At 37.9% G+C, this 26,809-nt stretch overlaps 1 protein-coding gene across 7 annotated transcripts in view; it reads left to right on the top strand.

Annotated features, from left to right (window-relative positions):
* Positions 1-26,809, top strand: part of RGS7 (regulator of G protein signaling 7) — a 252,466-nt gene that overhangs the window by 199,601 nt on the left and 26,056 nt on the right. For 4 of the 7 annotated variants that reach the window (XM_054822275.1, XM_054822269.1, XM_054822271.1 and 1 more), the window contains 7 exons: positions 8,420-8,494; positions 9,575-9,673; positions 10,412-10,473; positions 11,998-12,108; positions 12,491-12,616; positions 20,305-20,491; positions 24,313-24,402. In XM_054822275.1, coding sequence (XP_054678250.1) covers positions 8,420-8,494; positions 9,575-9,673; positions 10,412-10,473; positions 11,998-12,108; positions 12,491-12,616; positions 20,305-20,491; positions 24,313-24,402 — 750 coding nt within the window. Of the gene's footprint in view, positions 1-8,419; positions 8,495-9,574; positions 9,674-10,411; positions 10,474-11,997; positions 12,109-12,490; positions 12,617-20,304; positions 20,492-24,312; positions 24,403-25,667; positions 25,722-26,520; positions 26,602-26,809 lie in introns of all 7 variants that reach the window. The other 3 variants (XM_054822272.1, XM_054822273.1, XM_054822276.1) reach the window with 2 other exon arrangements.

Below are 26,809 nucleotides of genomic sequence, written 5' to 3'. Positions count from 1 at the left end.
TTGAGATTTCTGCATCGGTATATTTCTAGTGGATGACACAATCAGGTTTATTGCTCATTCCTTTCAATTTAATAAGTAAATCTGGAACTTTATATTATTTATCTCTGTTCTTTAATGAGTCAAAATGAAATTAGGTAATGAGGACATGTATTGAGAATTTAAATTCATTCTATGCTGCCTGCATAATTCTCTACTAAAACCTTCAATAGAAGAGAACACTTAATCCGAACAAAGCTTTTATTAATTCTTACGAATTAAGACAGTCCTTTCCTTTGAAGGAAGCAGTTCAAGAAGATTTGACGTTGAACATTCTGTGGCCTGAAATACCAGTTTAATGAATGAATAATAAAAAATGAAAAGCTATGTTTACTTAATTAAAAGCCAACAGGTTGTACATCATTATCAGTTGATACAGACAGGTTTTAGCAGTTAAGCTGTGTACGACTAATTTGTTTCCATACTACTACGTGACTGTAGATCACTATATTCAGGGACATTTGCAGGATATTGTCAGATGTATCACATGTTTTAAACATAGATTTATATTAAGGAATATAACCAAATTTGAGACTACTCTATACAAGTCCAGTTCCAAGTTGTATTCACTTATTTCAGTGTCATACTGAATCCATACACTGTAATTATTTACCCTATCTTGTGTTCCATAAAGATAGTATTTAGAAGCATAACACGTCTCTTTTAAGATGCATAATGAAAAGGCTGAAGAAATTGGGGAAAATATCTAATGTTTTAGTAGAACAAGCAGGTTTTAATAATTTTTCCCTGATTATCTGCCAAATTTATGAGGCATCTGGGAATGAAATCTGAAACATGCTGCTAGAGAATTTATACTTGAGAACAATCCAGGGATTTGCTTCCTAATCATTAAATATGATTTATAGGTGTTAATTGGAAGGTATAGCTGTACTTCTCAGATGAGCTAATTTCTAATTGAAGAGAGAGTCCGTAGGAAAAACTAGAAAATTTGTGAGCTACTTTTAGAGAAGTTTTGTCTGGAGTTCTAAGGAGGTGCAAACTTGATAGAAGCTATAGGCAAAGTCATCATCAAACTTATATACTTAGTACAATTTTGATATGAAATTACCATGGCCATAACGGACTGTAATCCAAATACTTGTCTTTCTGTATTTGCTTCTTATTAGAACTGTAATGCAAGTGGGACTCCATAAAAGCACTGTAACTTAACGGCAGTATCAAAAGTCCAGCCACAGCGTTTGTGTGTCAGTCACACACCTGAATCAAAAAGGCATGTTTCTAGAGAGATAGTTGTGCTAAAAGTAATCATGCAGAAGCTTGGAATATGATACTATTTAAAAAAAAAAAAAAAAGTGTATGACATACATACACATTCTTGGAAATCCAAGTAGAGAGAAGAAAAGTGGGTGCTGGTCCCTTCTATTACATATACCGGAAGAAAAAAACCTATCTGGTATCATCAATTTCAACTGTGGAACAAAGACCATATTCATTAAATAGCTAGGCCTTGTGGTGGGGATACCCACCCAGCTCCCTTTAGAGTTTGTAATTACTGGGTTATGCTACGTTTGTGATAGATGGGGCAGAGGCTGCAAAATTTTAAAAAAAGTCTATCACTTGTATCCTAATAATAAAACTCATCAGAATATTTTTCCTCTTTTGTCAAACATCTGCTAACTTACTGGGGATCTTGTGACCAGAGACGTTGTTAAGAGAATTCCCAGTGCTTACACACTTGATTTCTCAGTGTTATTTTCAAAGAACTACTGAACCGACTGGAAATTGTAATTAAGCCATAGACTTTTGGAGAGGCTAATAAAGTTCAAAAGAGTGTTTCAGATTAGGTACACCTAGTTGATTGTAAATTAAACCCATGATTAAGTGCTTCAGTTGTAAGTTACAATAATTTTTTTCAACCAAAAGGAAGAGGTTCCTGTAGCCCAATCCCTGTAATCACTGGTTTGGCTTCAGTGCCTTGGGTGGCGTAACAGAGGCCAGTGAGTTCTCCCCTACCAGCAATATCAATACGCGTACCAACATATTTGCAGGTTTCTGGCAACTGTGGCTACTGGGTTTATTTTTTTCATCACTGAGTTGAGGTTGATTGATCTAATAGTTATGAAGAAGTGAGCTACCTTTTAAACAGCTTTCAGGTCCTATCAGAAAACCACCAGGAAAACAGTTTCCTGAAATTTGTAAAGGGTTGGAAATGTGCAGCCCTCCTTTGACTGGACCTTAAGATAACAGCTGATTTTCCGAAACTTGTTAAAAGAGCTGCCCCCTTGTGCTCAGCACATTTGAAACGTTACTCTGAGACTTTCTATTGCACCAGCAAAGTCATTAATAGTGCAGCTCTTCTACTGCAAAGCCTTTTTACTCATTGACCCTGAAGTGTGTAAAATGAAGTAAAACCCCAAAATATCCAAACGATCTATACCTAAACCTCATCCTTTCCTCATAAGCCTTAGCAGATTCTGCACACTCCAATAACTTCCATCTCTGTGAAATGAAAAATTGGTGCATTGCAGGAAAATATAGCCTGTGTTTTTCTCTGTGCGAGCCTCAATTTTAGCCATTACTGACAACTTGCTCAATATAGGATTCTAATGTCTCCTTTGATGCTAGATGTTGTATGAGAAAAAATAAACTTTCCCACATAACCAGAGTCAAACCGGGTATTCCTCCAGCTAATAACTCCTTTGGTTTTTTTTCAGCTGAGTACCACTGGAGTTTTTTTCTTTGCCTCATTTCTTTTTTATAATCTTTCATGCCCTTATTCTCCCCTTGATTTTTAACTATGCACAGTTCAGCTAGCTACACAAGTAAACTGGAACATAAAAACTACAAATAAAAATGAACCCTCATTCACTGCCTAATTAGTTTCCTTTCCCTACTTTAGAAGTGAGTGAGATAAATAGTGGCTGCTGAGGGTTAGAAGACTCCTTTGCTAGAAAAACGACAGAAATAGCAACAATTACAGAAACAGCAGAATAGATTGTTGCAGAAAGCAATGCTAACATTTGACACTCAGGAAATTTCAAATTTGGAGCTTACTATATTTGTGATAGTCTGCTATTACAAATAATGTAAAAGACAGCTTCCAATCTATGCCTTGTCTTCATGATTGTGTGTCTGACTTTATCTTTTCCAAGTGGAAGCCAAGATCTGTCATGTTTGTATCCGTGTCCATGATTTAAATTTATAGCATTTAAATTTTGAAAGCCTCGAGATCTTGAAATTTAGTATTCTGCAATTAAACTTACCAAGTTAGCCCATGCTTGCAAAGCAAATAAAAAAAGATCTATTTCATAGTGTATTGACACTGAAATGCAATGAAATTGTGTGAGGGATGTGACTCAATCTGCCTAAATATTTACTGCTTTAATGCACCCTGAATTTATGGGTGTGCATATTGAAATGAGGTAATTATTTTAAATAGCACTTACATGGTTTTAGCTAAAGAGGCTGTGAAATTACATTTCCTTAAATTATCACTAGGTTTGTTTGTGTGGGTTGAGTACACACCACAGGCTACGGGAGACCAGAGGCAGCAGTAAGGAAGCAAATACCAGTCTTGTCTTTCTGTTCTCTGTTGTGGGGAGGGGACGGCGAGGTGAGGAATTTCACACTGCCCTGAATACTTGATTGGAGTGTTCTGTAAGGTGGATTATTTGGATTTCAGTCCTTGCTGCCTGTGGAGATCATAGGCTGTACCACAGAAATGTAGGCTGAGAGGGACCTCTGGAGGTCCTCTAGTCCAACCTCCTGCTCAAAGCAGTGCTAACTTCGAAGTTGAATCGGATTGTCCAGGCCCTTGGTTAAATGAGCTTTGAAAATCACCAAGGATGGAGATTCTACAGCCTTTCTTAAGCAACTTGTGCCTTTTATTATGAAGCATATTTTCTTATAGCTAGCTGGAATTTCCTTTACAGCAATTTCTGACTATTACCTCTTGTCCTTTCATGGTGCACCGCTGGAACAGGTCTAGCTCTGCAAGCCCCCTTTAGGCAGCAGCAGCAAATGGTTAGTTCTCCCCTTTTGCAAGCAGTCAAAAGTCTGTTCCTCCACTGGACTTTTCCATTTTGAATATATTTCTTGTGTTGCTTGTGGAGCTCAAAACTAGTTTTGGTATTCCAGATGTATCCTCATGACGCCAAGTAGAAAGAAACAACCACTTCGTTTGCCTGCTGGCTGTGCTATTGCTAATGCAGCTGGGTTTGTGGTTTGCCTGCACTGCTGCAAGGACATGCTGCTGACTCATGTTCAACTTCTCCCTCAGATCATTTTCTACAGAGCAGCAATACAGACATACAGTTCCCAGGCTATTGCAATGCGTGAGCTTATTCCCTCCCACATACGTGGGTGCATTTGGCTCAGACACAGCAAAACCTCTGGTTATTCTGGCTTAAGTAGGTTCATAGTTAAATTGCGAGATTCTTTAAGAATGAAAAAAAAAATCATCACAACTTAAACTGACATCTTTATAATAATTATATTTACTTTCTGTTGAGGATTTCACACTTATTAGAATTACAAGTACATCATAGCAAAGAGATTTTTAGACAAAAAGGTGTTGGTAGCAATTGATTTTGGCTATGTGGCCAGGCAATAAAAAGGGCCCTTGGAGTGTGCAACTTTGTACAGCAAACAGACTATAAATACTGGGTGTTCTGCACTATTTGGATGGAAATGTACCAGAGCTAAAGCATCCCATTTGATGTAAACAACGAATTCTTCCAAAGAGTTGCTACAGATGTCAAAAAAATTAATTCACTCTTAGCACTATTACAAGGGTTTAATTAATTAATTCACTGTTGCCAATTATCAGGGAAAGATTATGAATATTGAGATTATGAATATCAAAGTTTTTTTTTAACTAAACGTACTCTCAGGTGAATGGTTGTTTTTGAATGCTGGCTGTAGCCAGATCCAAGCATGTAAGTTCTCGGACCTAGATTTCTTGGACCTCCTCTCTTTGCAGAGGAAGCTTCCTGCTTCCACTGTGTTTCTTGGCAGAATCCTATTATGTAGCCTCCTAGAGAGCATCAATAGGAAGTTCTTGGAATTCATACTAATGTGATTATCCAATAATTGAAGTAGGGATTAAAGAATCTTCTATATGTGGGGGGTTATATTATTTATCTGCATCCATTTGTCTCAGCAGTGAATTTATCACAACTGGACTGACATGTCCTTTGCTGTAAATCAATACGATGGCATTTGTAAGTTGAGATAAGGGCATGCTAACAGATGGATGAAAAGAAACTAAGTTTCCTTTGAATATATGACAGTTTTTCAGCCAGATATTTAAAAAACAGAGGAGGGCTAAATTTTACCCTGGTTATGATCTTGCTGTATGGTAATTTCAACAAGGTCACAAGACTTTCCTCTATGTGTGTGGAGGGGGAACTGTTTTCATACAAAGTATTAGTCCTGAAAGAAATAAGCATTCTATTTACATACATAGAAGAGGTTTCAAGTCTTCCAGGAAATCTGTTTGAAAACTATTTACAGTATTAGTATGCAAATTATATACCACACACTAAATGGGAATCTTGCAGCAGAGCACTCTGACAGGCATCTTACTGTTTGAACTATGGTAGTCCAGTTAAAAAAGCAACACAAAAAGAAAACACAGCTGGATATAATTGTACCCAAACACATACTTATTATGTTAATGGGGGCACACGAATAAAATGAAATGTTGTCCAGCAAAGGTTTTCCCACAAAGACTGAGTTATTTCAGCAAAATGTTCAAATAATGCAAGCTTTTGTGTTTGTTTTAATTGGAAAAATGCTTGGTATTTATTCCTAAAAATTGACAGATGAAGTGTGGCAGCACCAGAGAAGCAATAAATCCCATCTCATATCAAGTATGATTTTTGTAAATATTCTTCAGAGAAGAAAACATGAATTTTGGCCCCGACTACATTATGCACTCCCAGTGATATAATTTAGATCAAATGATGAGAATGGTATTGTATAGTGGTAGTGATATATGTCCCAAACTCCAGTTGTTACCCCAGGCTGTCAGAGTAGTGATACGCCCTTTAGCTGCCTTCCCTTTCGCACTGAAACTTCTCGATGCCTCCCTGCCCGCACCTTCCTGCTGCTGCCGCTGCTCTCCTGTCCGCTTCCCTCCAGCCACACCTTGGTCCAGTTTCTGCCCTCAGAGCCCCTCGTGACTGCCCCCGCTGAGGTATGCCACAGCAGCTTTACTTCAGCGTGAGAGCTTTTAAACAGCCAGGTGTGAGTAAGAATCCACTAGATGCTGTAGAAGGTCAGTATTGGATTGGGTCTCTTTCCAACCAGCAAAAGCTAAGCCCCTGTTTCATTTTTAAAAAGTCTCCCAGAATCTGTTGTTGTGTCCCTTGCATCGGTCTGCACAGCTCTGACACGTAACTTGTCCCAGGCAAGGTGCTAGGACTGCTCATACCAATTTACTGCTGGTGGACTTGAAATCTTTGAAAATAAGAGGCTTTGGATGAGGTTTATGCCCTTTTTGTTTTGTGTGTCCCCCCACCTCCATTTTTAAGACATGCTTTTAACTCTAGCTGAAAACTAGACAAACAGCAGTTTGTGCCTTATGTAAGTGTGCCTGCTATTCAAACAGCCGCATCAAGGGCTGTAGATGTTGTTAAAAGCCCATGTCCTCTTCACTGCCAGCTGCTGCCATAATCCTGAAGTGGAAGCATTGTTTTCTTTTTAACTTTCTATCTCAGTATACTGCCATGTGAAATTGCTTTCTGCCTTTAAATTGACCATCATGCAGAATTCTGTATTTTTCAAGTTGTCATTGTCTCTGAGAGTTACAAGTTATTCTAGGTTTTAAAACTACCATTTTTGTTCACAACCACGAAGTGTATCTTCCCAAATCTAGCTCAATAGGCATGTCAGATGCAGTCTTGAGAATATTATCTGTGCCTATTTTTATTCTTAGTGATGAAGAGCTGTTTATACTGCAATTGTAATATGATCAAATATACATTAATGCAATACTTTAAAAACTTATTTATTAATTTAAAAATCATACTGGATTAAAAAAAAATAAAATCAGTCTGTTATTTAAAATATCTTCCCGAAGCAAAGTACCAGTGGCCTGTTTAATGAAACTATTTGTTTCTTGGCTCTGCCTATATAAGAAATGTTTAAAAATTTTGTCTGTGAAGATTTACAGGCACATCAAGTGTTTTACATTATGATAAGAAGACAAAGCTCATATCATTAGTGTGATAATAAGTCCAGCTTGGTTGTCTGGCAAGTAAATTCTACATCTAGCTACTCCCATTAAAAGAACCCAACCTACTTTCTCTCAAAATCTGCTCTCGGTAGAGACCAGATTTTGTACTTCCCACTCTCGGTGGCAAATGTAATCCCTCTAAAATCAATAAGTAAAACTCACCTGAGAGCATAACACTTGTTCTTAGTTTTTTCCAGCAATGGGTAAAGAACAGATTTCTGCACAGAGTTCATACTTAGAGGGAAGTGTCAAAGGAAGATGAATTAGGAAAAACTAGTCCTTTGGGATGCTACAGAGTTGTGAGAATGAATCTTTGAAGGCCAAATCAGATGCGTTGAGGGTCACTCTCTTTAGATTGCCAGTCTTCTGGTTAGGCTGCTACAGCCTGGTTGTCTTTTCGCTTTGCTTTGCTTTGCTTTGTGTTTCTTTTCGTTTCTTTTCTTTACAAAAAACATACCATTTGGGCACTTTTTTCCATCTTTTTTTTAAAAAATCATCTTTAAAAAAGTCACCCCAAAACAGAGGCTCCTTAAGGGAGCCTGGGGTTCACAGCTGAGGTGGGTATTGCACGAGGCCATTTATTTTGTCTCATTAGGTCAACCATGCTTCTTAGAGGGATAGCTGTAGTGCACATTGTATGGCTTCCTTGGCAAAACCAAAGCAGAAACATGTGATTTGTTTCTGTTTTCTTGAGAATTTATTTTATTTCAAATTCATGATGTCACGAGCTCTAAGCATGTGGTCTTCAGTTTCTCACTCCAAAATTCCCAAATACTGCCCATAGTAATTCAATTTGAATTAGTACCTCTCTGTGCTGCAAGTGTGTCTTATAATATGCATTTGGATATTTTCTGCTCCTCTGTACATTGCTCTCAGTACTTTCAGCATAAAGATATACAGTACTACTTGTCCTAAGAACCATCACAGGGTCCAGCAAACAAGGCTGAATAGCAGAAGAATCTCTCTTACAATAAGTCAGACAAAATGATACTTGAGATGTTTCCTTAGACTCTATGTAATTTAGGTTTTAGGGGCTCTTGCAGAAGGACATCAAGTTGTTATATGCCTCTAGTTATTTATTTTCTTAGCCTCACATGCTGAAGAGGAGTATCTCAATGAAAATAGTATGGAGTTCCTTCACAGATTTTATCCTTGTGCTTTCCTTTCTTTTTCTTTTAATAGCCTGGATGTGTAAACACTACTGAAGTGGATATAAAAAAATCTTCAAGAATGAGAAATCCACATAAAACAAGAAAGGTAAGTATTGTTGTTATATCAAAAGCAAGAGGTGGAGGTAATTTATAGCATGGAGATCCATAGTTTCTTAAAAGAATTTTTTCTTACAGCTGCAACGAACAAGTACATCAATGTATGTTACTATTTCATAAGTTCTTAAATGAATTAGTATTAACAAATTTGCTAATACTAACTAAATGCTATCACATAAGACAGGCTTTGGAGAAATACACAGTGAATATGAAAATAAAATTAGTTTTTATGTGCTTTATTCATGTTGCTTAGTAGATTGAATAAAGCATGTTAAAATGTTTCTGTCAGTAATTGAGGAAAAAAAAATGCAGTGTAAACTATAACAGCAGTACTTCTTGTGTTGATCTTAATGAAAAGGGTATCTCTAGTTTACAATTATGCCCCAAATGGATGACCAGAGATTGTGGAGGAAATTAACTTCATCTAAATTAGGATCCAGACATGAATAGTGTAAGTTCTCTAGGGATGTATAGATGGATTGGAACAACACTTTATTTCAAATCCTTTGTATCATAATAACGTAGATTGACTCCAACTTTAAAGTACTCCCTTTGGGGTATATTTTCATGTCAACTCATGGAAAAATATGTTTTAAAAAGGAAAGTGGGTTTAGAGAAAGTTTTAGCTTAGCTTATTTATGGTAGTGAAAGGTCCAGATTAGTGTAATTTGCCAAGCAGTAATTGCAAATTTGAGAGTCATCCAAACAATCCACTGTGATAGTCTACCTTTCAGGATACTATTTCTTCTTTTCCTACCGCTCATCTCCACCTACTGTAATAGCTGCCTTTCACTGTTATCCCCCATGTTTACTACGCTGTAATATAGAGACATAATAAAAGTATATCCTGTGTTCTATAGCATTATAAGATTGTGGGGTTTTGGGAGTCTTTATTTTGCATCATGGTATAGAAGTACGATTTTATCTGAGTGCATTTGCAGTTTTTTTAGAAAAAGATGATCTTGGCTAACTTCTACAGCACACTGTACTAAAACATCACAGTTACTACGGGTATGTGTAGAAAGCATTGTCTGAAAGCAACTATCATTGTTCCATATCTTTTGTGTAGTCTGTCTATGGCTTACAAAACGACATTCGAAGTCACAGCCCTACTCACGCACCAGTACCAGAGACTAAGCCACCCACAGAAGATGAACTACACCAAGAGGTTTGAAAAATAGCTACAAACATGTACTTTTGAATGAGCTTTTTAGGAAAGTAGGTATTAAACCAAAAATTATCATAACTGGGAATTATGTTGAGAATAGATCTAGCAAACATTTAGTAAACCTTTTCCTTGTTTCAGGTTATGTGGATTTAGGTACGTAACTTCTATTAAAATTAATGAGACAAAACCCGACATTTTTCTGTCTTGCGTTAAACAGTCAAAGGCAGTTAGCAGCCGGCCGGTTAGCGGGTTCTTTGCATAGCTAATGCCATTAACCCCTTTAGCAGTAGACAGCTCGCTCTTCCTCTCAGCACCGATTTGAGGTTTGAGGATATACTTCCCTGTCCATGTATGAAAGTATGCATTCACACATTTATCTGCTCTTCATGCTTCATTAATCTTTCCTGAGGTGCTAGAATTGGGAGAAGGTAAATGTCTGAAGAATTAGTAGTTCTCTTAAAAAATCTAAAAAAAGGCTAATTGGATTTCTGTTGATGAACCTTTAGGGAAAATGTTATATTGGGTTATATTTTTTTGCCTGTGCATGATCTTTTCTCTTTGATGGAAAATTCCATTTATTTTAGAACTACACTGGTGAAATGTTGTTTTAACTCAGATACATTTCTCTTCTGTGCCCTAGGATAAATTAAGGTTGAATTACAGCCCTAATAAAAACGTTATGGAAATAGAGTCAAGCAATGAATTACTCGTAACACTCTTTGCCTTCCTTTCTTGCAGATTAAGCACTGGCAAATGCAATTAGACAGACATAGATTAAAAATGTCAAAAGTTGCAGAGAGGTAAGTATATTGTCACATCTTCCGGTTTTTCAATTAGACTGATAACTATTGGGAAAATGTCAGTATGAAATAGCTTCAAAGAAAGAGATGCGAGGGAGCTCAGGTGTCATAGAAATAACTGATGAGAGTTTGCTTTAAGTGGGAGGTATGAAGTTATTTTATTGATAAAAGATGGTCCAGATATTCCATGATACATTTCTGATAAACCCAAGAGTCACTGCAAGAGCCTCTGACCAAGTGGTCACAAGTTTCACCTTGCATTGGCAGGGAGGCTAAATGGAAATAGGTGTGGGGTTAGTGTTTCAATATTTCCAAAGGGCAATCACTGACAAAGCGAGGGAACCGATCAGCAGAGCTGGCTGGGTGAGGAGCTCGGTGCTGGAAGAAAGTGAGTCTGAGCTTACTTCGGGTCAGAAGATGTAACACTAGTAGGAATCTTTCTCCAAATAAAACCAAAATTTGTCAGGAAGGGGCTAGAAAGGAAATAAATCAAAAAGCCCCTCAGAAAGACTGACTACAGCTTGAGAGAGAAGAGGTAGAGAAAAGGAATGCTCTATCTTACACATCAAATACAGAGATAGTGAAAATTACAGAAAATTGAGCTGCATAAGACTTAGTAAAGGAAATTAAGCCAATGACAAATGCGTCTTCATCCTCTCATATACATTTGTGCATGTGTCTACTCCTATATGTGTATATATGCATACACATACAAACACATATAAATATATATTTGTAAAGAAAACAGATTAAGAATTTTTGTTCGCTGAACAATAAAAATGGAATACATTAAATATAAATAGGAATGAAAAAAATGAACATTTGTCGTCACTTGTCAATAGTTTCTCAATAATTATGAGGCAATACAGAACACGGAAAGTGGGATAAGGGCATGGGAGATGTAAATTACCAGATACAACCAAAATTTTTAGTGTGTTCAACTGAATCAGACCAATTCATGAATACCAAAGAATTTGGAAAAAAAATGGAGGTTTTTTTGGAAAGCAATAAACTTGGAAGTAGTGCCATTTGATTAGGAAATAATAAAAATATTAACTGTATTTTAGAGAGGAAAAAAGGAGTCCCAGCAGCTGCAGGGCCGATAAATATGACCAGAAGAGCATGCAGTGTTGTAGAACAGATTTTAAAGGAACTGATAATTAAAACCGTAGGGGTATAAAACATGTTCCTTTATGAGAGCAAATGTGCATGGAAGAGGTTGCTTGATTTAATTTATTAGTGCCTAAAGAAGCCCTAAAAGGAGCTATGTGAAAGTATTAGGCAAGTTTGTAGTTTATTTTATTTCAGCTCTTGATAAGACCTGAGCCACCCCTCCTCCTTCAGGGGTCCGCTTTTAAAAGGCTTGAGCAAACCTAACTTAGCCTGAGCTCGTAGCTGACTTCTGAGTGTGTGCACACCCGGTTACCATGGCTAGCTGATGCAAGGTAACTTGTTAACTGGGGTAACCTGATCAGATTTCCCCACCTCCTGACATGACAATGTTTGACGCTTTTGTTTTCCTAGTCTATTAGCTTATACAGAGCAGTATTTGGAATACGATCCTTTTCTTGTGCCCCCTGATCCCTCAAACCCTTGGATATCAGATGACACCACTTTCTGGGAACTGGAGGCAAGGTATACGATTTGATTTCTTCTTTTGGGGTAAGGGTGTATAATGGGCTTTTCTTGAAACATGAAGATTTCAGACAGAGGTATTGCAGTTACAGTAACTAGTTTCCAGGGTTCCAGTGTGGGGAAAAAAAGACGTCTTTTGAAATCTGATAATATTTCCTAGTTGCAAGTCCTTATTCTTCTGTGTAAATGCATGCATATTACCTTCATCCTGTGTAAGTACTAGCAGCCTGGTTGCTCATCTCTGAACAGTGCACGGATAGGAGCAATCTGGAAAGTGAGAAATCTGTGGTTGAACTTTAGGATGTAGTCTAAATCATGAGCACAGAGCATTAGAATACTGATGTATTGCTGATTGTAAGTTCTGTTGTTTTTTCTTCTGTAGCAAAGAGCCAGGACAGCAGAGGGTGAAAAGATGGGGGTTTGGCATGGATGAAGCTTTGAAAGACCCTGTGGGAAGAGAGCAGTTTCTCAAATTCCTGGAGTCAGAATTCAGTTCGGAAAATTTAAGGTATATGGGAGGGACTTTTTGAATAGCTTGTGAGATACATTGTGTTGGGGTTTTTTTTGTCTGATACCTTTCTCTTCATTTTTTGACCCCTTCAAAAATTTTCCTGTGACTTGCCTTTCAGAATCCATTCATGCAGGTTGCTGCCTGCTCCCATATTCAGGCTGAGGGAAAGATTGATATAGTTAGCAGAGACTCACATGAAGCATATTTTCCCATTCATGTCCAACTTTGGGTGAAACTACCCATGTAAGAGCTTTTTTCTCAGATCATTTTATTAAACAGGTTTAAAGCATTGACCCATTCAAAGCCTGTTCAGTATTATTAAGTCCAATATTATGAGAAGAGTACAATTAAAGTGATTTAAAATTAAAATTCACAGACTTTCACTGTTGGTCAGGTTTCGGGGGATCATTGGTCTTTTGAAAATCTCCACCAACATTCTAGTACTTGTGGATCTGACACAACAGAAGTAGCGTGACAGCCAGCTCTCAAGTTGCTCACTAATTACAAAATGGAAAGGTGTTGCTAGTGTATGAAGCTTAAATATTTTTTTTTTAAAGAAATATATATATATAATTACTTTTAAGTGAGGGAGAACACGTATTTGATTTTAAAAAATGATAGTCCATCCGTTGGCTGATAGCATGTTTTGTTGTCGCTGTTCAAAGGAAGCCGTATTTCGGTAAGAATTATTTCAGAGGGATTAATAACAGCCTTTCTATAGATAAGTCAAACTGTACATGTTAAAAAAGCATGTACGATATATTTGTCTCTTTATTCCACCTTCTTGTCAGATGTCATCTCTATCACTTCCCATTCACCGATAGCATAAGGAGTATAAAATCCTATTTGCACACATTCCAGAACTTATAAAACTCCTAAACTACTATTTTTTCTATGCCAGTTCTCACTCCAAAGTGGTGCAGCATAGCCATTCATACAAGAGTTACATTTATGTAGTATCTTACAAGAGGCATTTAGTATTTTGTGATGTTGATTCAGAAATGCTGAGCAGTTGCACAGACCTCCTTGCTGTTAATTTGTCAGCAGAATAATTGGAGATAGACTTCTCTAAGTTGCTGACCATGTTTGTATTCAAATTTTGAATTTTGCATCACAAATCTATATTAGATACTCCAGACCTTATGATATTTTTCAACTGATTTCTTTGTCGTTACCCTCCATGGAAATATGGCCTGACCTGTATATGTATATTGATAACTTCATTAGTGGCAGATACAGATTTTTTTTTTTAATTAAAAAATCCAAATGGTAAAATTAATTTTTTAAAATCAGAATAATACAAAGAGAAGGAAAGGTAATTTTTTTTTATTTAAAGAGCATCCTGGTAATTCCTTATGCAGAGCAGCTGTTCAAACATGAACCTATCCAGCCCACTGTGTGCTGCAGTTTCTATGCTTTTCTGTGATTAATTTGTCTCTCTGCCAACTAGACTGTTACCCACATAATCCCTAGCTCTTTCTTCTAATCCTATTTACAACACTAACCACAGGCAAACTGCAAGTGACTGATCCAGAAAAATTCCCTAGAGAAATTTGTTCAGAGCTGATTCCTTGACATGCCATCTACTCTTCTCTCTCTCTCTGTCTAGATTCTTATATTGGCATGATAAAATATAATAGCTTAGCAATGATGAATATGAGCTTAAAGGCTGTCCCTGGGAAGGAAGAGGCAGGGGACCAAACTTGCACTGAAAAGGTGTTTTCTGCGATTATTAACTAACTGAAGGAAAACTGTCTCATAAGCTCAGAATTGTGTGTATGAATTGTCAGACTGTGGGGAAATCAAGCCATCGTTGGGCTCACACAGTAAAGTCAGGTTAGAAAGCCTGAATTGGTAAGGCTTGCTGTGTATTGGCCGTCAAAATGTTATAGACCTCTGTAACAGAAACAAAAAGCTTGATGGTTTCAAGCATCATCACTGAATAAACATTAACTTGAAAAGACCACCAATTTCTTTGCTCACCTGTTAACCCTAGTGTGGCAATTTGGGGTTTTGGGGTGGGTTTCTTGGATTTGACATCCACCTTGAGGAAAAGATTTATTTCCATCCACATCTTCCCACTGCAACAAGGTGAACTCAAGTCAGCAGCTGGCTCTTGTCCTTTTACGGAACTAATCATGATAAAATGATATACAGGTATAATCATGATAAAGACTGCAGACACTGCAGAGAGATTCAGTATTAGTTGATTGATAGTCTTAGAACTCGCTTTGGTGAAAGACATGCCAAAAATGTGAAATGGTAAGTCTACCAGATACACTGTTTCTATTCCAGTGTGATTATCTTACGTAGCTAAAAGTCCCAGTGTTACTGTTTCATTAGCTTGGACTGAGAGTGTCTAAGCTGGCTGAGAATCTCATTCTTAGTGGATATAGATCCTGTCTTAAGAAACAGAACAGGGATGAAGCATCTTGAGCCGTGAGTTAAAACGAAGAACTGTGCAATGATTAGGAATGCAATCAGGTTTCACCTTCTTACTCTGTCTCTCTGTGCTTTTTTTTCTTTGCCTGTAAATTGGGATTAATGGTATGTCATTCTCTAAAGGACTGTTGTAAAGCATAGCAAAGGAGTAAAACTGTCTAAGCGGTTCTGTCAGTGTGGTAGCTTCATTACAGCGTGAGTGCAGTTTGCTAACGCCCAGGCTGGATTCTGCACTCACCTAACACAGGCTGGGACTTGTAATCTCTTGTTACCGTGCAGATTATTTGGAGGCATCGCTTTGCGTGCTGCTCACTACACAGAACAAATAGCTAAAGTAACATATGATTTGGATAATAGGTTTATTAAAGTCCCACTGCCTATTACAAAACTGGTGAGCATTGTTTAAAATTCACAAGACTTAAGTTTGGGCGTGATCCAATACTACTGAGCTTGGTCACAAGGCTGTCCGAGCACTCAAAAAGGACTTTTCAAAGGGAGTGAGATAGGGAAATGAATCTTACAGCAATGTGGCACCTGGAGACCTCATTTCTTTCATCTCTGTAGAAACTCCCCATTTCTCTCTGTATCCTATGTTTTGTAGTGCTGCAGAATTCTTTGGAAAGTTAATATTTACATGCTGACTGTACATTTGCTCCCAAGTGGTTGTTTTGTAGGAATTGCAGCCTGTAAAGATCTAAATGGTTTCATGCCTGCCAATCTGGAAGCCTGTCCAAGTCATTATGCCGTATTGCAGTAGGTGTGATCTCCAAGGTAGTGCCAAGGCTGCAAAAGCCTCCTAGGTTAGTGAAGAGAGAGTGATGACAGAACATCTTCCATAATGCACAGAAGGAAAAGCCACTGGACACCTGGCCCCTTCCTCTGATCATCATTTATTAGCTTCCATAATGTGTGAGTAAATAGAGAAAAGGGGCTTTGAGCTCTGGTTGTCCAGAAAAAGAAAAGAGGAGTTACCTAGATTTAGATGTTTTGTTGATAAATTTTCTCTGACCATCCCCCTGCAAGCTGAGATTTTGTGAGGTGTTTAGTTTGGATTCATCCATTTAATTTGTTGTAGAAATGTTCTGCACTAGAGATAGAGGCTTCAATTATGTCCTGTAGAAAAAAATAAATAAAAACCCACATATACATTACTAAAAAATTGCAGTGTTGCCTACAAACTGTTTCAGTCATGGTGCTTAATTTTATGTTTAACTTACTTCAGTGGTTCTGGTTATTCTTTTAATAACACCATAACAATGCTTGTAGTAAAGAAGAGGGAGAATGGTGAAAGAGGTTAAGTATTCTTTTTAATCCAGCCTGTTTCGCTACCACTTTTTTGCTCTTTATTACTGATCACCACTCTTGATGACTTTAAATGCAAGACATGACTGTCTTCACTGATGGTGGAGGAGAGAGTTCTGCATGTTACAAAGTATGAAGATTGATTAACTGTCCTTGATGACTGTCCTGCAAGTCTGAACAGAAGTGCTGGTAATGACGCTTTCCCACACAGTATGGGCACTGGTAATGTTTATCCTTCACGCTGTTGATTATGAGACCCTGTTTTGGGTGTTAATAACTTGACTGAAATTTAGTCCTCAAGGCTGAAATTGCCTGTGCTTTATTTCTTATTCAGACTCAAGCTTAAACTCCAAGTCCCAGAAATGTTGCCATTTCTGCAGATTAGATGAGAAGGAACTAGTTGCAAGTTTTAATGATTTTCTCTCATTTTCTTGAAGACTTTCAGCACTACTATGTCTTGAAGCTCAAAGGTGTACTTGGCAAGAAGGTGGACTCTAGGAATCAGAGAGCAGTCTTTCCTGCCCCTGGAAAATTTTAGCTAATTTTCTCCATGGAGTTCATTAAGAATTTTGGTTGCTTTTGCTGAAAGTGCTGAAAGGTCTGTCCTCCGACCTGTTGTGTCATGTGCACTGGGTGCAAAGCCCATATAATTCCCACTTCACTGTCTCCACACTCTGCCTAAACCTCACACATTTTGTGGAGAATCACTGCAGTCTTTCTCTCACTCTGTGTTCCCATGTGCTAAATTTAACTGATTAGCTTGATCTGGGATCTGCTGATGGCCACATCTGACATTTAGGTCACTCAATGGGACAGAAGCCGTGTTGCAGCTGTGCTATTCATCTGGCAAGGCCACCCTCACTTTGAAAGTAATCCATCTGGAGGACATAATATCCAGATGTTTTGCAACATGTGCCTTACCATGTCATGTGGCTGGATCTACGACTCTCATATGCCTTACACTCTCACTCAGTCATACATCTGGCATGTGACCCAGCTGGGACAGAAGACCGCAGCAAGGTTTACAACTAGCTGCTCAGGTCTCTGTTCAAATGGTACTGAGCACCTTCTAGAGAGGGTCTCCATGGCGAAAGCAAACCACCAACAGGAGATACAGACTTTCATCCAAGGGCAGAGAGACCGAGCTCTAGTTTCTTCCATGAAGTAGCACTAAGTTTGTGTATATCCTTGCCCAGAGCATGCAGTTGGGTTCCCCCTCTCCTGCCCTTGCACATATTTACTGTGCACACCGCGTGCTGTTTGCTACAGGAGTCTTCCCTTGCTCTGCTCACAGCTCATGAGGCAGAGAGCTGTAAAAGGGGGCAGGGAGCTCTTTTGATTTGAGGCCCTGTGCTGAGGTCTTGCAGACTCCATTTCAAATTCATCTGTGGTATTGGTTGCCATAGGATATTCAGAAAAGTTATTTTTGAAAATGCAAGAGGCAGCAGCCTTATTTTGGCATTTCCTAACTTTGCATATTTGACTTTAACACTCTGTGGGAGGAGGACAGGCATTTTTTCTTGAAAGATCAGTAAGTACATTAAATTGTTAAAAAGTGTGTTGGCTGTGTAGTAAGCACCCTAGACATAACATACTGCAGAAATCAGCATTTTCTTCCTACTTTTACAGAAGTTTCTATATTTAGAACCTCACATTTTCCGTAGGATTTCTGAATGCTAATGTTAGAAGGGAAAATAAAATTAATCTATCAAAGAGCTGGTGTTCAGCCTGTAAGGATGTGTCTGTACAACCTGCCTATTCTATGCTGGAAGCGGAATGCTTCCTCAAAGAAGTTAAATTTATCTCCCATCTATTTCCCCATAATTGAGTATAACCTACTATATGGAAACAGTTTACTTGCAAAAGAAAATAGCATCCTAAGGCATGTTTGTGGTGACTTCCAGAAGTATTGGCAGTGACATAATGGAACAAACAAGAATGTGACAGCTTTGAGCTAGATCTTCAGGATGTCTGCAGGGTGATAGAAAATGTGTGTTTACAAAGAACATCCTTCCCTTTCATTTTTCTATTCTTTACCTAACTTTGATACACATGAGTAATCAGTCAGTCCCAGAAGATGCATTTGAAGGGGTTAGCACTGCAGGATATACACTTTTAAATGCAAATATCGAAAACAGCTTAAGGAAACCAAAGTAGGTTGCTCAAATTTGACAGACTGAACTGAATTAGAGTTTGTGAGCTGTGCAGTTTTTAAACTTGAGTTATGAGGCCTCTATTCTTACTACATTGCCATCAGATTCTCAGGATACGTCCCCAGGCTCTGTGCAGGTTTATGTTCAATTCACATTGCACTTCATAGAGATAAGTGGAGCTCCCCAGGATTTTTGAAACTGAAGTTCTTCTGTTGGCACAGACTCCCTTTGTGACTTTGGAGAAACCACTGTACGTTATTACATTATTAATATATTTACAAAACTGGGAAAAAGTTACTTCTCTGTCTCTTGGAAAACTTAAGGGATCAATAGACAGGCAGGTAGTGCTTAGATACTATGTAAATTGAAGGGTGTAGAAATACCTAAAGTAGTCATCTCAGTAGGGTGAAGCTGACCATAATGGCTTGTGAGCGATGAGCACGGGCTCCTTCCACCTGTACTACAAAGGAGTTTCAAAACAGGACTATGAAGGAATAGTTGCTTTCTGGAAGGTAAATCATCTCAAGTGAAGAATGTCTTATAGGAAGAATACTGTAAGGTTTTCTTTGCTATGCTTTACTATCCTCTCTTAAGAGCTGTTGCAATAACTATATTAGAGTTTGTATTGAGGGTGGTATAATTTTGCTTTCTTGGGGGTCTGAATACAGTTCCACTGTTCTTCTCCCCTATCCCATCCCTGTTTAACTAAGCTAAGAGACCTCAGTTTAATCTCACAGTGTAAGCAGGGTGGAACCATATTTGAAAGGTGCACCCAAATTATTTGTCAGCCTTGTAAAATACAACTTATTTCACAGTTAACTCACTTCAAGGTTCAGCTTATCTGTTTCATAGGATCAGCTGTGTCAAAGCAATAATGAAAGGTTGTGATGGTATGTATCACGTACTTAACAAAGTCAAACTTTAGTTGAGCTTTCAGGGTGCAGAGAACTAAGTGGTCTGCACCATGTCTAAGCACGGGATCCTAGTTGAATTTAGAATTATTTTGTGCAGTGAGAGGGTCTGAAGACCCATAGAAGAAATAATGCAATCATATTAGCAAACGAAAAGTGAATATCACAGCTTATAGCTAACTAGCTGTGATCACAAAGTACTCAAGACCTTTTTAGCTCCAGATTGAGTGAGGATACAATGAACTGGACTGCACTGCATGTGGCTGCCCAACGTTGGTTTGCTCAGCAGCAGAAGAGAGAATGAGCACTTCCATTCAGCATTTTAGTAAAAAATATGCATAGAAATGCAATATTGAATAAATCAATTAAATTATAGTGGGCTTTTCCAGTTTATACATGATTTGTGGAGTAATAGTAACAAAATTACAGTTACACAGTTGGTAGTTTAGCAGGACTCAGAGAGATTCATGTAGATAGCAAGACCGTAAGTTCTTATTAGCTTTGAAAGGAATGTCAAAAAGTAGTAGATTTATAAGTGATATAACCCCTTGTGGTTCAGGTGAAATGAAATCTCAGTTTAATTCCAGTTAAATGGAAACCTTCCCATAGGCAAGCTACCCATACATAAGTAATGAAGGATTTCCCACCCGTCTCATGAAGAGGCTTGTAATAATTGTTTCTTAAGGTGGATTGATTGCCTGAGACAGTATGCCAGAGTGCTGATCCCAACATAAAATCACAGATTTCTCTTTTTTTGGTACGTTTTAAATGAAAACTTTAGTTACTTCATTAAATATTTTTAAGAGCAAAGAAGAATGCGAGCACATCATTAATGATTATACTGAATTGGAAGCCAAGATGCTATATTGTGCCATAGGTTCTGGTTAGCAGTAGAAGACCTGAAGAGGCGGCCTATCCGTGAAGTTCCTGCTCGCGTCCAAGAAATCTGGCAAGAATTTCTTGCTCCAGGTGCACCCAGCGCTATCAATCTAGATTCAAAAAGTTATGACAAAACCACGCAGAATGTAAAGGACCCTGGAAGATACACATTTGAAGATGCTCAGGTCAGTTTGCAATCCTGTTTAGGGTTATTTGAAATAGAATATGGGCTAGTGAAATCTGTGTACAAAAAATAAGATATATTTGGTGATTAAATGGTAATTTTTGTTTCCTAAAACACCATTTTGGCAATGCAAATGGGTAACATTCTTTCATTCATGAGGCCTATGAATTACTAAAGCTCTTCATGAAAACTCCTGTGCCTGGTATAGAGTCTTCAAGTGGGCTTCAAATACAGCAAAGCATACAGTGCATTGAAAATGATATTTTCATGTTCCTGTTTTCTTAATTTTCTTATTCAGTCACATTAAGAGAGAAGCTTCCCCTACACACACATTGACTTCTACTTCTCAAGATCTGTCTCTGAAAGACTTCCCTTGATACAGGCTCAGTTTCTGTGCATGTCCAAAAGTGTTATCATTTACAGGAGTCATAGGTCCCCATCATGAAAAGAATACGACCCACGTGAGAAATAACATTTTGTAAGAGCTCGTGTAGAAGTATCATATTTCACAGATGCTGTATATTCTATACCTTATTAAACTACTCTCTACAGAACATTGAGCAAAGATCCTAAAGATCTGTTCTTCAATAATCAGTATTACAGCAGTAAAGAACAGTCTGTAAATGTCTTATTTGGCTTTTGGGGGGTCTGATTTAGTCACAATTTAAATACCATCATTAAGAGATACTTTTGACCAGAGCTAGATTTGTGAAAATACATGTATTTTTGAGATTGGAAGTAAAAGTTAAACAAACCAGTAAAATACAAATCTTGGTTTTCCTCAGAAGAAAAAACAAGTATTTCTGTATTAAATGCAACACTTCATGTGACTTATAACTTAATATTTCATCTTTGCGGACTTCTGAGAAAAGCAATAGAAAAGAATTGTATTCACAGGAAAAGTAGTAGAACTGGTACCATCCTCCCTTTTTCATCAGCAGCCCAGTGATGACAATTTAATTATTAATGCAAAGTGAAATGGTGTCAAAAGGAGAGATTGAGATCATGTCCCTGCGGAATTTCCTACAGCTTGATTATTAGGTCATCATCTGGGGAGTCAGGGGATGCTGCTGCAAGTCCCACAAAGGAGAGAAGGGAATTCAATCAGGGCTTTCTACTTTTTGGAAAAGTGCCTCTGCCCCAAATAGGAGGGGGAATAATTCTACCACCTTTTCATTTTGCTGTTATGAGAATAGCAATCTATGATGCAATAACGAAGTTTTCCTTAGACATGATATCATACCCACTTTTTGGAAGTACTCTGCGTTAAGCCAAACACACAGGTTTTGCTTGTATCTGCTGACCCCCTGGGGATTTAGGAATGCAGTGTATACCAAAGACATCACTTACACAAATAAACAATCTAGCAAGAGAAAAGGTCTTTGCAGTTGAGACAGTAAAGTACAAGTAAATTCCTTGGTGTCCATATTTAAAAAAAAAAAAAAAGGTGTAAAATTTCAACGCCATTTTACTTCCAGATCTTTCTTTTTTCCCTCTTCATTCATGAAAGACATGGAGTATTCAGTCTGTATGTAAGCAGGACTTTTCCTCCTGTCACACCTCTGGTTATTTGATCCAGTTCAGCATATGGCTTGAACCTGGAAGCCTCCATTTCTCTGGGAACAGGGGGCGGACTGTACCTGCCGTGTTCTGACTTGAAGCTTTGGGACCTTTACAGAGTGCCCCATCTGAAGTGGCAGGGTTTTGTCAGGAGTAGGGCTCTGCCTCTGCAACAGGCTCTTCATGGCCTGCCAGTTGGGAAAGAGACCGCTTACAAGTCATTCTGGCAGTTGGCAGGTCATTAATCCGTGGTCAAAAATGTTTTGGAAAGCACTTCTGGACTTGAAAGGTGGCACCACCAAACTCCATGTCAAATGAGAGTGATACATAGTTAAAAATAGCCTGATTGTCCTAAATAACATCCAGCCTCAATTCCTGACTAATGTGTACATTAATAATACTAATACAGACTAATTTGTTCTTGCTTTTACAGGGTTGGTTTTTGCATAGAAGTAACATTTTAATGCCCATCACCATTGATACGTACAACATGAGCAAAATCCTTTCTACTCTCTGTTGGCAGTATTGGCTGCTTTTGTAGAAACTGAGCGGAATAACAACTCCCCAAATGAACCAGCCTCAGTTCTGAATATACACCAGAATTTCTCTCCTTAGTGCAAGAAATACAATGAAAGGCACTTAAAATCATTTTGAGACTTTCTAATACAAAAAACCAAACCAAAACAAAAAACCGAAACCATCAACTTTAATTTTACCTTGCCATAATTTTCAAGCAAGGTGATTTGTTGGTTTGTTTTTTTTCTTTTTCTATTCACTAATTTTATGCAGTACCAACCTGAGAAACAGTATTTACTTTATAGTTTATTTGCTGTTTCCTGATTGCTTAGCTACAAGTTTCCTATAGTAAAAGGTAGGGTTTGAGTAAAAAATAAAACAGAAATAGCTAACACAATTCAGTGGATTTTTTAAAAAAATATTTTTTGATTGTATTTCCTATTCCGATTACTTTTTTGACAAATCTTCTTCCTAGCATTATAACTAGAACTACAATTATAAAGTGTCCCTCATAATAGATTTTTAGTTTTTCATATTTTACAGAGATGAGAATGCTCCAGAAAGAAAAGCTCTATAAACCTCCTGTGTCATTTGTTTTCTGGATAAGAGTTTCCAAATTTTTATATGCCTCTGAAGAATACCTTTGAAATTAGAAATTAGCCTGTGTCCTGGTTTCGGCTGGGATAGAGTTAAATTTTCTTCCTAGCAGCTGGTATAGTGCTGTGGTTTGGATTTAGAATGAGAATAATGTTGATAACACGCTAATATTTTAGTTGTTGCCAAGCAGGCAAGGACTCTTGAGCTTCTCACACTGCCCTGCCAATGAGAAGGTGGGGGGCACCCAAGAAGCTGGCAGGGGGCACAGCCAGGACAGCTGACCCAAACTGGCCAAAGGGATATTCCATACCATACGACGTCATCCTCAGTATATAACTGGGGGGTTAGCTGGGAGGTGGTGTGGCTTGGGAACTAGCTGAGCATTCGTTCTGGTGGTGAACAATTGTGCTGTGCATCACTTGTTTTGTATATTCTGTTAATATCCTTTCCTGTCCTATTAAAGTGTCGTTATCTCAACCCACGAGTTTTACCATTTTTCTTTTTGATTCTCTCCCCCATCCCACTGGAGTGACCGAATGGCTGTGTGGGTTTTTTAGCTGCCTGCTAGGTTAAGCCACAATAGCCTGGAACTGTTTTTCAATTTGCATATGTAGTTTCCTTTTTATATTGTCAGCTGGATAGCAGAATAAACATCTGTCCATGGATGTTTTCAAGAGTAGCCAGGGGATATCCTCCCTAACTTAAGCACATATTTGTTGTGCTGAATTAGAAACCTAGTACATTTTCCCAGACTACGAAGTCAGAAAAGCATCTCCAGAAACTAATTCAGAAAATCTGATGAAGAAGGAATCACAGCTCCTGATGTAGTCACTTAGCTAAACTGACTGATGTCAGGGAGGTTTGAAACTGGGCTTTAAGCTAGGACTCAGTTGTAAATTCTTAGAAAAATAAATCTGTAGTGGAAATAAGTACTTTAAATTAAAGAAAGGTGTGTTGTGTTCTCTATACATAACAAACAGGCGGGATTTCTGCTTTAAGAATAGAGAGCAATTCAGCCTCAGCTTCAGAACTGCAAGCTACTATCCCATAAGGCTTCCTATTCAAAATAGCGCTAGCTGGTATACATTCCACAACTAAACCATATATGTCTGCTTTTAAGGGAGTAACAGCTCCTTCCTTCCCTTTCAGGAGCACATTTACAAACTGATGAAAAGTGATTCTTATCCTCGTTTTATACGATCCAGTGCCTACCAGGAGCTGCTACAGGCCAAGAAAAAGGTATTGGTCCATCTTGCCTTTGTCTTGCCACTGTGCAAAGCGGTGGTTATGTTTGCAACAATACTCAGTCTTCTCTCCCCTGTGCCAGTGCAACTGGATATCTGGTAGGTGACCAGCTTGGCGTGTTTGGAGGGTCACATACACACAGGAGTTCTATATACATATATGTGTATATATCCTGCATGCGGGCATGTTTCAATAAGTTAATCTAGCAAAACTTATTTTTATTTTTACATCCCATATTGTACTGTTTTCTCTGTTATGAAGCACCTTAAATTGCAAAGTGCTTTACAAATACATTAAAAAATAAAATAAAATCCCAGAAGAATAGTCTTTCATGTTTGCAAGTTTGCTTATGTAATAATTGTTGTTCTCTTTATTCCACCTATAAAAGCTACAGAATGTGTTTAGAAACAATCTTATTCATATAAATAACTTCTAATTTCAACTATAAATATAGGGGCTTCCTAATTCTGTTTCTTTCCCTATTATTACATGAATAGTTTTGAGTAGGCTAGGAATCTGACTTGAAAGACTGATCATGTCACACTTCGGCAAACAGAGGCTCATGTCTTGGTATGTAATATTTGCTTAGAAAAGTCCAGATTTTGGAACGAGTTCTGAATAGACGCAGCCCAGAGATGTGGAGTAGCTTGTGCAATGCAGATTTCTATAACGATAAATAATTTTATTAGTGGGCTCTAAATAGCGATTTCCTAGAATCAGCTGGGAGCCCTGTGCCTTGCAAAATCAGGGCCCTGATCGTTACCGGAACGAGGTAGTTATTAACACCGTAGCATTCTATTGTTTATAATGACAACCTAAAATTATATGAAAGTACTGTGTGATTTTGTTTTTTGTTCAAACATTGATTTCTGAAGATCCAATATAGAAAGAGATGTTGAAAATACCAGAAAGCTACAACTGTCCGTGTGAAGTCCTTAAGTTTGTGAATGTCAGTTCATTAACACAAGATGTGCACTTCATTATTTCTTTTTATTTTCAGTTTTTCTTTTAAGTCAAACCGGTTTGATCCCCATGTAGAATAATTTTTGTCAAATACTATATCTGCTTTGCCCACCCCCTGTTTTGCAGTCCCATTACAGCTTCATACCTGTGTTTGCTTCCTGATTTATACAAAATTTGTTTTGCAGTCCATTGTTTCATCGATCCTTCTTTTCTACTCCATTTTTTCTTGCTTTTCTTTTTCCCCTCCTTTTTCTTTTTGTTTCTTTTTCTTTTTTTTTTATTATTTTAAATTTAAGTTGGAAAACACACTGGATCGTCGAACATCTTTTGAGAAATTCACACGCAATGTGGTAAGTTTGTTGCCTTGGAAGACTAGTAAACCTGATGGGACATCCTTCTCCCCTCCCCCTCATTGATCCCTACTTTCCCTTTTTGCTTCTCTAACCTGACAGTTTAAAGTGTATTTATCAGAGTTTGTGAATTTTCCTAGGAATGACAGCTTTATAATGTGCTTTCATTACAACCCCTCCTCCCTAGTCCCTTTCCCACTAACCTCAATAGTCACACATGGAGAAATGGACCTTTGGGAGCCATGCTTTTTGCATTAGGAAGCATGAAATTATTCACTTTTTTTTTTTTTTTAATTTTAGTAAAGAATCTATGAAAACCTGCCTGATGTTGTTCCTTTTTCTGGTGCCTCCCAAAATACTGACACAGTTTGAATACATTGGATTTCCCTCCTGTCTCCTTTTTATTTTACTAAAAAAGAGTTTGTCCCATTTTTTTTTTAAAATTGGGCACAGGGAAGAATAAAGAATAATAATTTCCCCATCTTCCTTAATGTCTAGCACAGCTTCTTCAGGACCAAAGAATTCATGCTGATGATGCACAAGGGTTTGATTGGGATTTCATTTTGATAACGGACTACAAGAACTGATTGATTTTTTAACATATAATTTTCGAAAGCTATTTCACAAAGGTAAAAGAATGTAGGCTGGTAAATTTGCTGTGGGCATTCTCTTGCCATCTGCTAAAAGATCCACTGATTTCCTGATATGTGGGATTCTTTTTGCTTATCCAGTTTCTTTGGATTTTTTTTTAACATTGTGGAAGTTCAAACTAAAGCATTCAACGCATTTATTTTTGTAGGGCAGAAACATCCCTATTTTCCCATGCCATAAAAACTGTACACCAACACTGAGGGCGAGCACTAACCTGTTATGAAAAGAGGTAGAAAGATCTTGGATTATACTCAAGTTTGTCTGCATTGTCTGTTGAATTGTGCAGGTGACGCTGCTGTGTGTGCGTGTGCGTCCGTGGCTTTTTTTGTGACCTGGTTAGTGGAGCTGTGTGCGTTGATATGAAAAATATGAGAGCTTTCAGCAAAGATCATGGTTTTTGTTTTTTAGTTTCTAGGGAAGGAGAAGCAGTTCTCAGA

Source organism: Grus americana, chromosome 3 (assembly GCF_028858705.1).
Source record: "Grus americana isolate bGruAme1 chromosome 3, bGruAme1.mat, whole genome shotgun sequence".
Lineage (NCBI taxonomy): Eukaryota > Metazoa > Chordata > Aves > Gruiformes > Gruidae > Grus > Grus americana.
Note: the sequence above shows the minus strand (reverse complement) of the source record. Positions and strands in the feature narration are given on the sequence as shown.